At 41.0% G+C, this 18,514-nt stretch overlaps 1 protein-coding gene across 7 annotated transcripts in view; it reads left to right on the plus strand.

Annotated features, from left to right (window-relative positions):
* STAB2 (stabilin 2) overlaps window positions 1-18,514 on the plus strand; it is a 151,604-nt gene that overhangs the window by 124,992 nt on the left and 8,098 nt on the right. For all 7 annotated transcript variants that reach the window (XM_030544457.1, XM_030544476.1, XM_030544486.1 and 4 more), the window contains 11 exons: window positions 87-210; window positions 1,476-1,625; window positions 4,396-4,500; window positions 6,657-6,764; window positions 8,006-8,199; window positions 9,023-9,164; window positions 9,603-9,736; window positions 13,814-13,979; window positions 14,232-14,338; window positions 15,363-15,482; window positions 16,394-16,552. In XM_030544457.1, the coding sequence (XP_030400317.1) occupies window positions 87-210; window positions 1,476-1,625; window positions 4,396-4,500; window positions 6,657-6,764; window positions 8,006-8,199; window positions 9,023-9,164; window positions 9,603-9,736; window positions 13,814-13,979; window positions 14,232-14,338; window positions 15,363-15,482; window positions 16,394-16,552 (1,509 nt within the window). The remainder of the gene's footprint in view (window positions 1-86; window positions 211-1,475; window positions 1,626-4,395; window positions 4,501-6,656; window positions 6,765-8,005; window positions 8,200-9,022; window positions 9,165-9,602; window positions 9,737-13,813; window positions 13,980-14,231; window positions 14,339-15,362; window positions 15,483-16,393; window positions 16,553-18,514) is intronic.

Consider the following 18,514-nt stretch of genomic DNA (forward strand, 5'->3'; position numbering starts at 1 on the left):
CTCTACGTTAAAAAAAACAGTGAGTTAAAAATAAATCTACATAACATTCCATCACCTGTGTTTTTATCCCCCTGTGCAATGTTTAGGGAGGGATTCAGAAGTGTACATACCAATTCTATGGAAGGAGCTTAGATGGCTGTCGCCATGATTGTACGATGGTTGTCTGGATTGCAAAGTGCTGTCAAGGCTACTATGGGCGAGACTGCCAAGGTAGGATTGCCCTGATTAACCTTTGAGATCTCTCTGGGAATAGCCGCCTGACACCACAAGGTGACAAGGCAATTCATTATTGGACATTTTTAAGAGCAGGTTAGACAAACACCAGTCAGGGATGGGCTACATAGTACTTAGTCCTGCCATGAGTGCAGGAAACTGGACTGGATGACCTTTCAAGGTCCCTTCCACTCCTACGATTCTATGATTATAAATTTTTTAAAAGGAATATTGAATCAAGTCCTGCAATCATGACTATGCATGAGTCATGACAGGCTTCAAGATCTAGTGTACTGAGCATACTCATGTGTGGACTAAGAAACAAGAGCTGCTGAGATGTAATCTCAGCTCTGACAGAGATTTCCTCTATGACCAGGGATAACCTCTCTCTGTCTATGTTCCCTCTTTGTAAAACACCGTAATACTCCAGTGAGAGTTCATGCATGCATAAGTAACATTATTATTATTTTCTACTCCAAATAATAACTTAAATATGCTCAAAAAGGTTTTTTTTTATGTTAGCAATTTGTAAACTCCATGTTGATAAAGAAGAGTAAAATTAATGTCATAAAGAGTAAATATTGTTGTGTTGTGACATTGCATGGAGACACATTTCAGCCATTTGAAAAAATACAAAAGATGCGAGAACCATATCATATGCCAACTTCTGGGGACTGACATCAAAATGCATTAAACACATGTGCTAGAATTCACAGCTAGTGCATGAGCATGTGTGTATGTGGTATGAGTTCAAAGAGCATTAAGCAATAATGGGGCTGGGGGGCCCTGTTAGTTTAACTTGTTTATTGACTTTGAAAACAACAGCTGAAGGGAATCACTACCAAGGCTGATACTGTATCATCTAACTCACTTCCCAACCTTCACTCAGCTGTACCAACATGCTTGCCAAATGTCACGTGTTTTAATCCAAGCAATTGTTGGTTTTGACTTCACCAGAACTCTGCATGGGCTATGGGGTTCATCCACATGGATCTGATTGCAGTCCTGCAGGCCAAAAGTCTAAATGAGTGGGCTCCATGTTATACCCTTACTATAAATGAGGTTGTATGAATCCACTGTGGTCCACTAAGTGTGTATGTAGGGGATTTTCAGTAGCACCTAAGGGATTTAGGAACACATTTATGAACTAACATTTTTGTGCTCAAAGATTTTCTAAAACCAGTTTTCTTAGAAAACAAACAAACTTGTAAATATAAGACAGAGCTGAAGACAACTAACTCACTGCATTTTATCCTTTCTAGCCTGCCCAGGAGGGCCAGAGACCCCATGTAATAATCATGGTTCATGTAACGATGGATACTCAGGAACTGGAGAGTGTAAATGCAACAGTGGCTTCAATGGGACTTCATGTGAGCTGTGTTTGCCGGGAAGATATGGCTCTGACTGTAAACGTATGTTTCAGCCTTGTTTCTGCATTAATATCTGATTAAAATACACCATTTTTCTATATTTTTTTTGAAGCAGAAAAATATTTTAATGTATATTCTTTGCTCTTCCATTTCACAATTGACACGCCGCCTATGGCTGCCATAGCCTGGACACTGGATGAAGATCACCCTCATGCAGAGAGCCAACACAAGGTGGGGTTTACACGGGACTTCAGAAGTACGTAGGTTTGTGTTGGCCCTCTGCACTAGGGTGAATTTCACCCACTCTGCCTATAAATTATACAGTTCCATTTTGCAGTAGCATGAAGCAGGTTGAGGCTTCACTTCTTGCTTGATCTACAGTCCTTTTTAACTAAAATATAGCCGTCTCCCAACCCTGGCGACAGATAAGACAATAGAATGGAAACACTGATAAAATACAAGAAATCAGAAGGATGTCTCATGGCTACTAAAGGCAACACTTTATTCTTACCATATGAAAAAGAGAGTAACACAAGAGGGTAAATTAATTTGTGGAGAGGGCCAACAGAAGGCCTGCACTTCCTGGAAGTTCCTACATAATCCTGCAAATGTGAGCTTAAGTGGGACTTCCCAGGTGTGTTGGCCTTGTGCATCCTCATGGGGTAAATTTCATCTTAGATTAAAAAAAAATATTCTCAGCATAAAGGCTTTAGTTGAGAGACTAAAGATAGCAGAAGAGACAGGGTATTAACTCTTTCACCCTAAATTACTGTTTTCAATCCAACACAGTTTTGTAGTAACTAGCACTAACCTGTAAGGTTAGGGTATGCATGCAGAAGTTCCGATGCTTACCCAAAGTTTATCCATTTGACATCTATTGTATGGGAATGCGTATGTTTATGGCACTATATAAACTATCAGTCTGAACCTCAAATTGTTATGTTTACTAAAAGAAAAGCCAAAAAGGTCTTGTGGCCCTATATTCTTTTTTTAAATATACATGCTTTGTTGATACAAATTAAACATTAATTGACTAGGTTAAACCCTTCACAAATCAAAAGTCAAAGTATGAAATCCTGGCTCCACTGGACATTTTGCTGCTGACCTCTGTGGGTCCAGAATTTCACCCATAGAATCAGAACTGCTCATAATCCAAATCCCATGCCATTACATACACAAAAAACATTCCTGGCAGAGGAGTGGGTCGGCAGAGCCAAAACTCCATTAAATAGCAAAACACATAAAGAACTATCAATGTCAAGGTTTTTTCCCCCACTTTGGACTTTAGGGTACAAAAAATGGGGACCTGCATGAACACTTTTAAGCTTAATTACTAGCTTAAATCTGGTACCCTGCCACCAGCCAGAATTTAGTGTCTGGCACACTTTCTGTTCCCCAAAAATCTTCCCTGGAGAACCCAGACCCAAACCCCTTGGGTCTTAAAACAAGGAGAAATTAACCATCCCTCTTCTTTTTCCCCCAGACTTTTCCCTCCCTGGGTGGCCTTGAGAGGCTTCACACCGATCCAAACTCCTTGGATCTTAAAACAAGGAGGAATTAACCATCCCCCCTCCTTTCCCCCACCAATCCCTGGTGAGTTCAGACTCAATCTCTTGGATTTTAAAACAAGAAAAAAATCAATCAGGTTCTTTAAAAGAAAGCTTTTAATTAAAGAAAGAAAAAGTAAAAATTATCTCCATAAAATCAGGATGGAAAATGCTTTACAGGGTACTCAGATTCATACCCGCCCAACCTTAGATTCAAAGTTACAGCAAACAGAGGTAAAAAATCCTTCCAGAAAAAAGACACATTTACATGTTGAGAAAACAAACATAAGACTAATCCGCCTTGCCTGGCTACTACTTACAATCTTGAAACATGAAAGACTGATTCAGAAAGATTTGGAGAACCTGGAATGATGTCCCGTCCCTCTCAGTCCTGAGAGCAAACAACGAACGAAACAAAAAGCACAAACAAAGACTTCCCTCCACCAAGATTTGAAAGTATCTTGTCCCCCTATTGGTCCTCTGGTCAGGTGTCAGCCAGGTTACTGAGCTTCTTAACCCTTTACAGGTAAAAGAGACATTAACCCCTAACCATCTGATTATGACAATCAATAACAAAGATTCTTCATGAGAGATCAGCTCTGTTGCTTAGTATTTCCACAAAGAAAGATCTACTACTCAATGAAGAAATACTTTGTGCTTAAAGTTTCAGGGCATGGAGGTATGAGGGTAGAGGAATATCCTCCTAGTATTTAAAAACAAAAAAACAAAAAAAAACCCACCATCCCCATTCAGACACTATTATACAGTCATGAAAAATAGCTGAGATATTTTTGAGGGTAAGAATATGTGTGAGCAGGTAACTTTTACACCTGCTTGGAGACAAAGTCCACCTACCCTGTGTAGAGGCAAATCCCAGCTTTGACCTTGTTAACAATCAGACGAACAATCAGACAACATGAAGACCAGCCTGAGCCTGCTTCCCAGGTGTGACTGCTCAGAGGGTTCCTCGTTCAGGCTGCTCTGCCCCTTAAAGCTTCTCTGCCTGAGATCTCTCTGACAGAGCAACTCAACTGCCAAGCTTGTCAACTCTCTTTATTCCCTCTGGCTAGAGAGCCCCCCTGCCCCCTCGTTTGATATAACTGACAGTTGTTGCATGGTAAGCCTGGTTTTCACCCATCTCTCTAAGACAGACCATTAACCCCTTCTTGCCAGGGGCCTGTGTGGTTTTGTGACATTGCTCTAGGGAATAATTTTCCTTTCCTAGTTACTATTCTGTCTGTGATCAATCTACATTCCTTTCACAGCCTGCAGCTGCAAGGCCCATGGGCAATGTGATGAAGGAATCTCTGGATCAGGACAGTGTTTCTGTGAAACTGGATGGACTGGTCGATTCTGTGAAACCAAACTAGGTGTGTAACTTCTCAGCAGTGCTCCCAGCAAGTTTAATCACTTCAGTTGTTTTCATGGGGTGGACATAGCAAGACAGGGTTAATAACACCAGAAATCCTGCTTTGTGCAGGATAAATGTTGAAGAAGAGTATTTTGCTTTTGATACAAGGAGGACTGAAAGCTATAAAGAACATTATATTGTGCTGCACTATGCCATGATCTGCACGGCACCCAAAAAATTGCTGCAGTTCCTCTAAAGTTGGAGCTTCATAAACCTGCTTGAGGACTGACTGCAAAATGTATCAAAGGTGTACTTGACTCAGGATCAGTTCCATGTACACACAAATTGCACTGACCCAGGGCTTAGACCCAGAGTCCCAGGACCACATGGAGGTGAAGGGTCTGACCGAGTCAACCCCCCTATTGTTCTGCAGTTTAGATGCAGCTCCACTGGAGTACTGTTGTGGGAGTCTGCCAAAAATATCCCACAATCCCATGGGCCAACTTTTTGTGTCCTCTGGGCAGTCAAGAAGACAATCAACACTGCACCAGGAAAAAAGGGGTAGCGCAGCCACATTTTTTGGTGGGGGTGCCAGGGATATAGGTGTTTGGACTCAGGCCTACATAATGCTGTGTAGACGCTGGAGCCCCAGGTTGGGACACGATTCAACAATTCCTAACCTACATGCTGTAACAAGGGTTACAAATAAGTGTAGACACTCAAGCATTAGGTTAACAAGCCCAGGGTCTGCTAACTCAAGTTCTGCTAATACTGGGTTTACACTGCAGAGTACACAAATGTATTGTGTTTGGAAACGAAGACAACTGAATGAGAGGCAGGCAGCAGCAGTGCACAGGGACTCAGCACAGAGACTTTTCATTAATGTTACTACCAGTCAAAAAAATGCCTGACTTACCAGTGACTGAGTATCACTAGTCTAGTTCATCTCCCTGCTGTACAGCAGCAACGGTGTCTGCGTCAGATGCAGTTGTATTTGTCTACTCTGGGATTGCTTAGATGCTGGGAATTCCATGACTGCTTTTAGCAGATTATTCTGTTGTCTATGGGGGCAGGCAGCATCGTCTAGTGCAGTATTTCTCAGCGATCAGTCCATGGACACGGTTTAGGAAGGCAGCAAGCCAGTCCCTGGTATCAAAAAGGTTGAGAAACACTGGTCTAGTGTACCAACCAGAGGACGGAGAATTGAGACCAGAGAGTTCTAATCCCAGCTGTCATAATGGACTTCAACAAATTGTTAACCCATTCTGCGGCTTTGACCTTGCATGTAAAATAGGGATATTATTTACTGACACTTCTGAACAACTGGAAAACAATCGTTTTGGGTTGAAGCAAAGCTGAAATTTTAGGTGAATTGAAAAGATTTTTTTAAACAATTTCATTTCATTTAATAAAATGAAAGGAAATTTTGAAACAAAGTCATTTCAATTAAAAAAAGTATTTTGAAAATGTCAAAATGAAATGTTTTGATTTTTTTTTCTTGATTTTTTTTTTAAACAAACTATTTGGTGTCATTGACAGACATCACAGAATGTTTTTGTGTCACAAAATCTGCATTTTTCACCGAAAAAAAAGTGTAGGTCAAATACTTCATCCAAGTCTACCTCCTAGGGATGTTAGGAGGATTGATTAGTTATTGTTTATAAAGTGCTTTGAAAAGGTAAGCACTACAGGCCTGCAAAATACAATAATTTTAAATGAACATATGTTTTGACAACTATACTTAATATCAATTCAAATAACATCCCCTTTTATAATATTAGGCTATTACTGTAAGTGTGCTTCAGAGTAATGAAGATTACTTCTCTTGCAACTGATTAGCATCTAAGTATGGCCCAGTAGATAGAGCTTTGAATGAGGCTTTGCATTCTGTTCCTGCACTGACCTGCTATGTGCTCTGGGACAAATCACCTCACCCTTGTTTGACCATCTGTAAAATGGGAATAATGATACTTACCACCAGCGTAAAGTGCTTTGAGATTTATGATGAAAAGTGCTATACAAAAGCTAGGCATTATAGTCTGTAGTAATATGTATTGTCTCACAGGTTTTTAAGTAAACGTGTACTGTATACAAGTTTTCCTTTCTTCTCTAGATGAGAGCACATTTTTTAAGTATAAAAAGTCATTTTCATCAGATATTTTACATTCTTCACAGCTCTCCTGCCTGTGTGTTCACCTAATTGTTCTAGTAATGCCGTCTGCAAAGAAAACAACATGTGTCAGTGTAAGCCATTTTATGAAGGAGATGGAATCACATGTACAGGTGAATTTATGTACTGTCCCAGACCTGAAGCGGAGCTCTGTGTAGCTCAAAAGCTTGTCTCTTTTACCAACACACATTGGTCCAGTAAAAGATATTAACTCACCCACCTTGTCTCTCCCCAAACGTGCAAGGCAAACGTTGTTTTCACCTAGCCATTCACTTTAATACACAGGACTCATCAGAGTGAAATGTTAACTATCAAAGAGGTGCCTGAACCAAAATTTCAGATCTAAAGACTTTCAGAGGTGGGAGGCAGAAATAAATAAAGAGTAGTTACTGATTTTTCTTATACTGTGTGTGAGGTCAATGCATGGTTGCAACCATTGTAATAAGAGTTTGGCCCTGAAAGGCACAACCCAGGGTGATTTCATTGGGGCTTGAGATTCATGTGTGAGGGCAACAAGATAGCGAGCTAACTCTATTCGGGTATGGGAGGACTTTGTGGTTTTCCAGCTCAATAATTCATTTGCCGCAATCTGTGTTTGATTACCTGAGGCAAGGAAACACTCTGACAATATTACGTAAGCGCTAGTCAGCCATTATTACTGGGACAGATCATCTCCTCCACAGACCCATACGTGGAGAGTTCCTTCATCTGGAAAGGGGTCTTGGCACATTTCCCACTCTCCGTTGTATGGTGTCAGGCTTGTTGAAGGAGTAGTAGGCTGAAGGACCATGGCAAATGCACTCTCCCCATTCCATCCCAGCGGAAGTTAGCCGCATCCCCAACCTGTATTAACCTTTCTATAATCCACCCCTAAGGTCATTAGGAGCCACCCTATTAGAGTGGCTCTATCATGGTACCAAGGAGCCAAGCACCACTGTGAAGTACCGAGCGTGCGTGGCCCTGGCTTCTGGCGAATCTGCCGCTCTTGGGGACTGTTTTTTGATGGGGTTAAGATCAGGAGGGACTTTCCTCTGCATTGTCCCAGAGGGCTGCAGGGCATCTATAATCTTTATGGAGGTTTCCTTGCAAAAATTCCCTTGCTGAAGCAGGAAAGGATGGTCTAGGCCAGTTCTAATATGTTAGATTAGAGATGTGCCCAAGCCTCTGAAGAGGACTGGGACCCACCCCTTTTTTGCAGGACTCTCTACATATAGAGATTAGCCAAAGAAGCCTACAGTCTAGTCAGCCAAAAATGTCCCAGTTGCTTTTAAAGAACTGGAGGCAGCGTTTCCTTGTGTAGGAAAGACACTCTTTAAAAACACACTAACTTACATATTTTCTTTTTGCTTTTTAGCTGTGAATCTTTGTAAACAAAACAATGGTGGGTGTCACCAGAATTCAAAATGTACCCAAACGGGTGTGAAAGTCCTTTGTAGCTGTCAGAAAGGATACACAGGAGATGGCCGCACCTGCCTTCCTATAAATCTTTGCGCTGATGGGCTCAATGGTGGTTGCCATGAACATGCCATTTGTACAATGACAGGACCTGTAAGTTGTTGGTGGGGACGGGGGCGGGGCTAGCCTTTTTGGTTTTTGTCTTGGAAATCCTGACTAGATGCCCACTCCACCTCCTAATGAAGTCAACAGGAGTCTTTCCAGTGACTTCAGTGGGAGCTGGAGCTGGACCAGACCACTCCTCCCAACTGTCCCTGACTTTTGGGTCCCAGCCTGTGTTCCACATAACTTTGGCGTCCACTCAGCTTACTGGTGGTAACTGTTTACATGAGAAAGGCAGTATCATGAAACTGAGGTTATTTATACTAAAGGAATGGATCCCACAGCATGTTCAAGTATTCTGCATGCATGTTTTGATAATCCTTATGCTGAGTGTTTCACCCCTCCCCACGTTGGGCCTTGTCAGTTTGGAATGTATAAGATGCCTAGAGGAGACAAATATTCCTACAGCTAAATCTCACTTCTCAGCCTGTTTCAAACAGTGTATTGTTAAATTCTTTTCAAGGTTCCACGTGTATTTATTTCATTTTATTTTAAGTGGCTACCATGTATATTTATTATTATAATTCTTCAAAGCATACTCTGAATGGGTTAGGTATAAATGCTTTGGCCTTAATTCAGCAAAACACCTAAGTAAGTACTTAAGTGTTTTGCTCAATAAGGATGAATTCTAATGTGTGTGTAGATGATTTATTGAATCAGCTTCTGCTAGTGGCATTTTATCAAATGCACAGTGCACTGTTGCTGGACTTAGCAAATGGGATACTTCCATCTATTCAGAAAATGCTATTTTAGGTTGTCATTTTTATGTTTGTAAAACATTCTATTTGAGCATTTTTATTTTTTCTTCTACCAGGATAAACGCAAATGTGAATGTAAAGATAACTATGTTGGTGATGGGCTTGACTGCACTGTGATGCAGCTTCCAGTTAACCGTTGTTTGCAAGACAACGGGCAGTGCCATGCCGATGCAAACTGTGCCGATCTTCACTTCCAGGGTCAGTATGCCACACAGATTCAGAAGTAGCGTGTATGAAGAGCTTAGACTAGGATCCTTCAATGGGATCTAACTAGGAGGACTCCTGTGTCCATGTCAAGTCTCACGAAGTCAAAGGGGTTCTGCATAGATGTAGTCATTTAGCCCAGTTGAACAATCCATCCCTATGCAGCAAATCACTTAAGCACATGCTTAAGTCTTGTTGAAGTAATGGGACTTGTGCACATGCTTAAAGTTTAAGAGTGTGCTTTAATATTGTGAGTTGGGACTTTTGAAAGCAACACATTAAAGTGATTCCAAATTGAAATATTACCCCACAGGTGGCTTGTTACATACCAGCTACATTTCATGAAAATTCCTTAAGAATTGCTCGAACTATTACAGAACAGAGTGTTAAAAAACATACAGCCCTAAAGTTAAATTATTTGTTTACTTACAGATGCGACAGTTGGAGTTTTCCATTTGCGCTCTCCCCAAGGGCAGTACAAACTGACCTATGAAAAAGCAAAGGCGGCCTGCACCGATGAAGGGGCAACAATTGCTACATATAATCAGCTGTCATATGCTCAGAAGGTGACATAGTGCTGAACTTCATTGGCAATGGACTCACTATGTGTACTGTATTTAGTGGCTGCAGAAGGGTGAAATAGAACTGTGAGACTTAGCTATTTGGAAGTTAAATGCTACAGGGATGTACATTTATATCTTAAGGAGTGCTACTTCTTCACTCTGGGAGTAGGCTTGGTAGAATTTGGTGGGTTTTTTTAAATTTCAACAGAAAATATCAATGTTTCTTTTTAATCTTTTAGATTTTTATTGATTTAAATTTTCACAGCTGTGCAAAATTATGGATTTTAAGCATTTTTTAGCTATTTAAATGTTCACACTTCTGGGAAATTTGGGGGTGGGGAGTTAGACAATTATTTAATGACAGTAGATGTTGAGATCCAAAAAGTTAAAGCTTTATAACCATTAAAAACACAAATTGCCAACATCACAGGTAAAAATATACAAAGTAAATATGTTGATTTCAGGTTATCATACCTGTTTTTACTACTCATTCACTAGTCCATTTGTAACAAGCCTAATTCAAAAGTCTAAATTGCTGGATTTTGACTAAATTCTCAAGCAGCATTTTTCTTACTTTGCCTATCTGTAAATTTCAATTATCAGTGGAAATATTTTTTCATCTGTTTTAGTGTGTACAGTGAAATTGACATTAACTGACATTTACTAAGAAAAATCTAATCCTTCCAAGCCGATCAATGAACCAAGTTCTTCTCTTGAGTATAGACACAGAATGCTCATCGACTTCAAACAGGAATTGCATATGCACTTGTGAAGACTGGATTTTGTCTTATGTCTGGAAGCGGAAAACTAACAATGGAAATCAAAATAGGTTGTTTCCTTTTTGCCAAGTTCATAAATACACAGTAGGACTGTGACGTTCCTGTCTCTGTATTAATATCACTGTAATTACTGTAGATGAATCAAAAGGTATGGAACTGTAGACTGCTTGAAAAACTTTACTTATCTTGTTTTCTTCTATCCACCCTTCATTTCCATGTCAAGCAGCCAACTGATGTTAGAACTCTAATCTGTCAACGTTAAGCACCTGCTTGAGATGTGGCAATACCAGCAAGCAAAAAAAAGCATGTGCTGTACTAACTTTGTACCTGATTCTACTCAAGACCGGCGCTAGGGGTTTGAGCGTCCTAGGCAGACGGGAATTTTGCCGCCCCGCGCTCTGGTCCTGCAGTGGTACCTGCGGAGGGTTCGGTGCTCCACGGCTCAGGTGGAGCTGCCGCAGTCGTGCCTGCGGGCGGTTGACCGGAGCCGTGCGAGGAGCCGACCGTCTGCAGGCACCACTGCGGCAGCTCCACCGGAGCTGCCTGCCGCCCCCTCCGGCAAAATGCCACCCACCAATTATTCTGGCGCCCTAGGCGATTGCGTAGGCTGCCTAAATGGTAGCACCGGCCATGATTCTACTTCAATTAAAATCATTAGCAAAATTGTCGCTGTTTTAGTGGTAGCAGAGTAAGATTCTTTAGCAGCTAAATTTTAGAATTTTTTTTATTATAGATTTTAATTGCACACATTTTTTAAAGAAACTTACTTATAAGAGAACTAGATTTACATTTTTTTCTTCAAACAAGGCTATGGGTTTTTTCATGGCTGGTATCGGTCTCAGATAACCCTTTTATTATTGTTTAGACTAAGCATCTTCTAAATTATGTATAGTTGAAGTCAATGAGAGTTTTGCCATTGTCTTTATTAGGGGCCAAGATTTCTCCCTGGATTTGTAAAACTAGTTTTAAATGGTGAGTCAGACTGATTGTCAGGTCATTTCCACTTGTCTCATTCCTACTCAGAGTTCAAAATGTAGCTACAAGACCCATTAGTTAAAGAGACAAGATATACTGGTAAGATGAAAGACTGGAGTGTGTGCCGTGTGTAAACTTTCTCCTTGGGCAAGTAGAGAGGCCTGAACCAAACCCAAGGATCCAGAGCCCTCTGGACATTGGGCACATTCAGCTCTGGATCTGAACAATGCAGTTCAGGCTCCTCTTTAGTGTCAATATTTCTCTGTGACAGCAAAACCAGCAATAACATTGGCTTTGAGTTTACTGAATATTCATTATTCACATTGAATTGAACTTGTCAACTCTTCTTCTGTGTTGATAAAAGAGGTTGTTTTCATTCATATCTGTTTGGCTTTTGCACACAGAAACCACCCAACTGCTGCTAAGCACTCTTTGACCCTGCTCCTGCATTGAGTTCTGCACAGACAAACCCCCTGCGCCTGGGACTCCACACCCAGGTGCAGTGGTCCATGCAGGATTGGGCTGAGTTGACATTCAACCTGTGCAGAAAGACCACACAAAGTCAATGCACGGTTCAAGCCCTCAAAACAGGACTTTAGTAGGACTCCTGGGGCATGTAGGCATTATGTTGGCCCTCTGTGGGAGGATGAGTTTCACTCACCATGTATTAGATTACACTGCTCTACAGCCAAAATGCTTCTGAAATAAATGTAGTCCAACTTTACTAATTCTGGGTCACTGAGAACGAAAATGATCCTTAAAATTGTTGATTGGCTCTAGTTTTCAAGATATGCTATTGGGTCAGTATATACGACCCTTGACTTGGGAATGGTGGAGGATAAGTGAGTTATAAAGGGAAGGGATCTCAGTTTAAACCAGAAATGACTAAAATACATCTTTGACTGGATCTATGAATAAATCTATGACTGGGTTTGGACAGTACTTGCTCTTTAGGCAAAACAATGAATGATGCAATCTGAAGCTGGTATTGCGTCATACATGATATGAATTGCATCATGTTATTCCTAGAAGACATGGATGATGCAATCATAACGAAGCTTACATCACTCTGCTGAACAAATTGCCCTATATCAGCTCTAGAAATCATACAGTGTCCTGCTCTCTTATTTATCAGTGTTTGATTTTGCAAAGGGACACATTTCTGTTTAGCCAAAGTGAGCAGAGATGCCTCGTACTTGTGTGAACAGTGCAGATAACTTCTGCTATGTTTGTGGTGAAGTGACTTTTGCATCACAAAAGCGCAGTATAACCACTATGGTTAAGAAAGCCTATCACCTTTATTTTGGCTGCAAAATTGGAGATCAGGACAAGAGGTGGGCATATGCTGCAACACTTGTGCAACAAATCTTCACCAGTGGTTGAACAGGAAAAGGAAATCTATGCCTTTTGCAGTGCCAATGATTTGGAGAGAGCCAACAGATCATACCAGCAATTGTTACTTCTGCATGGTGCCTCCAGTTGGGAAAGGTGTGTCAAAGAAGAAAAAGTGGACTGTGCATTATCCAAACATTCCATCAGCTATATGCCCAGTACCCCACAGAGAAGGACTGCCGGTTCCTGATGCACCAGAATCATTCTCACTTGAGTCAGACGAGGAAGAGGAAGAGGATGAAACTTCAGGTCCTGAACCATCAATGTCACAGGACCCACATTTTCTCCCATCCTCCTCCTCTGAACCACACCTCCTAACACAAGGTGAACTGAATGACCTTGTCAGGGATTTGGAACTACCCAAGAGTAAGGCAGAGCTGTTGGGCTCCAGACTACAGCAGTGGAATCTCCTGGCAGGCTATCAGGGCAAATGGAGCCCATCAATGCTTGCAGATTATTGCTGGACAGTGACAAGAGATGCTCTATTTAATGAATATAAGAGACAAGCCAAGAAGCGCCAAGTAGACACTGAATAGGACTAAACTATGTACATAATAGTTTTTTGCCTTTTGTTTCATAATAAATTTTATTTCTATAACCCTTTTGCTGATTTTTAAAGTGTTACATAAACAGCACAGGTGAAATATTATCATGTAAAGCAACCATAAACACATGAAAAGACCTAGGTTTACAATTTATGATTAAAACTCTACTATCTACACAATATACATAAACATAAAATGTAAAAACTTAAATATCTTAGAAACAGTAGCCAATCAGTTGTTTTAATTGTCATATTTGAATTCAGCACATCAAAATACATAATATCACATTTTATCTCTGAAGCAGACAACTTCTCAAAAATTGTAGACCAGTGTTATTTACAGTTCTGTTTCCTCTGTGCTTTACAATATTATTAATGTGTTGGTTACAGGCACAATATCACCTCTGTGCTGCTGGCTGGTTAGATAGTGAACGAGTTGGTTATCCAACTGCCTTCTCTTCCCCAAACTGTGGATCAGGATTTGTTGGAATAGTTGACTATGGGCCTAGAGCCAACCTGAGTGAAACCTGGGATGTCTTCTGCTACAGAGTCAAAGGTAACAGGGTGCCTACTGCCTACATCTATGATAGTTTGGTCAAAAGACAGCACTATAATTAGTTCCAGTAATGTCACTACGTTTAAAGAGCCGAGCCCATTGTATTGGCAACAGGATCTTTTTCTAAGCTAGGGAAAATCTCTTTGAACTGGCAAATTATTTTTCCTCCACAGAGCAGTAGCAAACAATCTTCTAGAAGACACCATTCATTCTTGGCTTGTTATCTAAAAGATGTGTATTTATATTTTACAGATGTGAACTGCACATGCAAGACTGGCTATGTGGGTAATGGCTTCACATGTAGCGGGAACCTGCTACAGGTCCTGATGTCTTTCCCCACGCTTACAAACTTCTTGTCGGTATGGACTAAAGAATAAGTGCATTGTTTTGAGATACAGACAAACTAAACTAAGTTTCACAGCATAACAAATACCCCACACATTTGTTTACATGTAAATGTTCACTTTATTAGCTCATTCCACTCACATTGAATAGCATACATGGCTGGGTAATCTCACTCTTCTCTTACTATGTGAGATAGTAAATACAAGCATTACAAAAATGCAGCATTAAAGCAGGGTGGCACCATTTAAATTATGATTTTTTTTAAAAAAAATCACTAGTTTAAACCAGGTGGAGGCTTTGTAAAAATAAATTGAAAATTTGTGCTGTTGAAAAATGCAGATTGAACTAATATATTAATAGTGGGTTTGGGGTTTGGTTTAATTTTAAATGCCACAACCGGTAGAATATTTTATTTGAATGTTACCACACTGCTAGAGGCAAAAGACAAAAAGATTGACATTTAAGGCCCTGATCCTGCAAATGCTGAGGTTAGTATGTAACTTTGCTCATATGAATAACCTCATTGATGACAATGGGTCTACGCATGTGCTTAAAAGTTGCAGCATCAAGGGCTAAAATTGTGTTCTTAATAAAAACTCTCCAAGGGTATGTCTGCACTGGAGCTAATTTCTAGCTGAGGTAGAGATACCATGCCAGCTCTGATCCAGCTAGTGTGCTAACAATAGCAACGTAGCCTTAGCTGCATGGGCACCAGGAGGGGCTAGCCATCCTGCATATATACGTAGGGTTTCAGGCGGGATTGTATTTGGTGGCTAACCAGTCCCAGCTACACTGCTATTTTTAGCATGCTAGCTCAGTCACAGCTAGTGTGGGTATGTCTCTCCGACCTGGGAATTACGCCCTTGGCTCCAGTGTACATATTCCCTTAACAAGATAAAATAGTTGTCACTTCAAAATTGTTTCAGTGTTAACAATGAAGTTTTGGTTTTTTACATAGTATTCGTTCAGCTTTTGTCACAATAACTGGATCATAATCCAGATTGCCCTCAATTAAGAATGAATTTTGTTTCTTCCTAGGAAGTCCTAGTTTACTCTAACAGCTCCACGAAAGGCAGAGAGTTCCTGAAATACCTCACAAGCTTGTCAACCCGGGCCACTCTCTTCGCCCCAAACAATAATGGGCTAAGAGAAAATGAGGTGAGCATCTATTTATCCTTTTCTTTCATGGTATCAGTATTACCTTATTCTCAGCAGGCATGCTGGAGTCCAATAGTAACTGTTTAAATTTAATTTGAAAGAATAAATCACAGGAAGAGATGGCAGGCCAGATGGTTTTACTAGGTCACTAATCAGATAGGCAAACTTGTCTCTTTCCTATTTTTCTCCCAGACAATCATGAATATAAGGTTACATATTGTTGAGCCCCTTTTAAGAATTTTCCATACAGTGGGTTTTGTTGCCGTATATGAAAGTCCTTTTGAGGCAAGGTCAGCTCTCATTTATCTGCAACTGCATCTGTAAGGACAGTTGTTAAAAGAAAGTTGTGTGTAATATTGGTATCTGGTATTCATTACGCATCCATTTAGAGGAGGTTATTTTTCTACCTTATGTCCTTCATCCCTTTCGAATCAACTGTTGCTTTAAATTTTATGGGTGGAATCCTGGTCATTGACTTCAGTGGGGCAGGAGTTCCTCCTCAGGCCTGGGTTATCCCACAGTAGGACCAGAAGTTCATCCTGAGGCCTGTGCTATGCCCCAGTGGTGCACTAGGTAGTTTGAAACTTGTACATTTCTTAAAGGTTTCCCACAAACACATTTTTAAAAGAAGTGGGTTTGGACCGTTGTTTGATTCTTCAAGGGTCCTCTGTGCCTGTGATAGTGCAGAAAAACCAGCAAGAAGGGGAAGCCTTTTGTCCAGCTAACATGTTTTGTTTTGTGTAATACTCTAGGGCCAAAAGAGCCACAGGCCCTATTGCTAAAGACCACTGTCAGGGAATTCAAACAGCAGAAATGGAGAATTTCAACATCCATCCAGGGAACTTCATCTAGTAGTAAAATCAGCTGGGTGAGTTAGATTGGTAAATGTGTCTATTTTCCCTCTTCTTCAGACACTTTCTGGACGAGACATTGAGTATCATCTGTCCAATGCCAGCACAGTGTTCTATGAAGACTTGACCAATGGGACTACTCTTCAAACAAGGATAGGGAAAAGACTCTTAATTACATACAGCAGAGGCCAAGGTTACCAAATCCCAACAACAAAGAAGGTATCTGTGTTAAAAATAATTCTTCTGTCCTCACTCCTATCCACCATCTTATCATTTGTTTTCCTTATTAGCAAGCACCACACAACACAATCCAGGGTAGCACTGCCTGAGGAAGAAGCAGCAAGCCAGGAGGCTGAAATGATTTCTAGTGCAAGTTATTCAGCATTTCATTATAAGGTGCTGTTGAGTTACAGAAAGCTTGAAACGTGGGGTGGGGGAAGATGGAGTTGGCCAATATTGCCAGAAGCATGTAATGGCGCAGTGCAGGCTCGGGCCTAACTTGCACCCCAGGGTGGTAGGAGAGCTGGAGCTCAGTGGGAGAGAGAGAGTGGCATTTAGTTTACTACTAAGGAACATTCTTAGTTCCTGATCGAAATTCTTAATTAAAAACAAAAATGAACCAAAACTGGCCTTTTAGAATGAACATTTTCACAGAAAATTGATTTTTTTAAAAATAGTTTCTGCCATTTTGTAAAAAAGCTGACACTGCTCCCCTCCCCAACAAAACCAGAAAAAGTCAAAACAGAAAATTCTTACATTTTGGAAAAACCGTACATTTTCATTTATGGTGAAAATTTTCACCTTCTGCCCCAGCTCGAACACTTCATATGACAACAGCCTCTATGTAGCAACTCCCTTGGGCTAAACTCTGGATGCATGTGTAACCCACACACCTCCTGGCTGTGGTGTTCTGTCTCATCTAGTGGCACTGAGACCACTTGGAGAGAGAGATTAATGAGTCTGCTCTACAGCCTTAGCTAACAGCCGGCTGGCTTTTAGCTCATGCAGTAGAGGCTCATGTACTAAGTTCCAGAGGTTCCAGGTTCGATCCCGCCTGCTGATGACTGGTGTCTGTTGGCGTTACACATGCATAGCAAGAGAGAGTCCTTGCCCTAAAGAGCTTGTCATCAAGCAAGACTCTTGCAGACAAGCTTCCAAAGAACGTGTGGCTAGTGTTCCTTGACTAGAACAGAAGCATGGGCTTCTGAGGAAGGTGACCCATGAGGAATAAATAAGAGATGGAAAGAAGATTGCTCTGGAACCCTTCCCTTGCCCCTGTCTCCAGAAAAACCGTCAGGGTGACAATTACAGCATATCAGATAAGAAATTTAAAAATAAAATTCCACCCTCCATTCTACTCTACTACCCCGTTAGAATACACTATAACAGCCAAACCATTGTCTCAGCACAGTACTAAAATAATCTTTTCACAGCCACTTCCCCCTTGTCTGACACTTCAGTTAGAAAATAACCAGAGATCTATTGGGGGGGGGTGGTTGCCCTCCTTGAACTTTCGTCTGTGGGGGATGGGGAGGTGTGTTGTTCCAATCCAAGTGTCCAGTTGATTTTGGTCTCCAGGTGACTTGCAATACACAATCCTCCACCCCTCTGTTTAAAATCCACCCAGAGAACAACCAAATTCATTTTCTAGTCCCCTTGAGAACTCAGCATGCACGTGAATGAGCATGGTCCAAACACTAGCGTATGCTCCTATCAAAAAGTATACTCCAGCACGCCCAACTGTATCCCTACAAAGGTGTCTAGCCCTTTAAGCACAGGTCTGTTTGTACAGTTATAAGCCAACAGCAGGCTGCATACCAATCTTCGGCTGAGTTAAACCATCTTTGATTGTCCTAGTTACAGCAGTGTCCAAAGGCGTGGAAGAGTGGAAGGGAAATGAAACAGCTGTCTTACAAGTGTGCACCCTCCATTCAGCTAAGCACTTGCCTCTCTCTAGCATGATGAAACAGCCCCACAACATACTTTCAAGGCATTTTAAATAAGCATGGGCTAGTAAAAGTAGGGAAGATTGAGATTATAACCTAGGCAGTAACAGTAATTGTTTTCTTATTATAGTGCCTGTTTCACTTCTTCGTTCTGGTGGCAAAATTACATTTGTGTTTGCAAAACTGAAAATGCTTTAATCTAATCCCCGAGGCCCTGGCACAGATCCACACATTA

The sequence above is a fragment of the Gopherus evgoodei genome, chromosome 1, assembly GCF_007399415.2.
Source record: "Gopherus evgoodei ecotype Sinaloan lineage chromosome 1, rGopEvg1_v1.p, whole genome shotgun sequence".
Taxonomy (NCBI): Eukaryota; Metazoa; Chordata; order Testudines; family Testudinidae; genus Gopherus; species Gopherus evgoodei.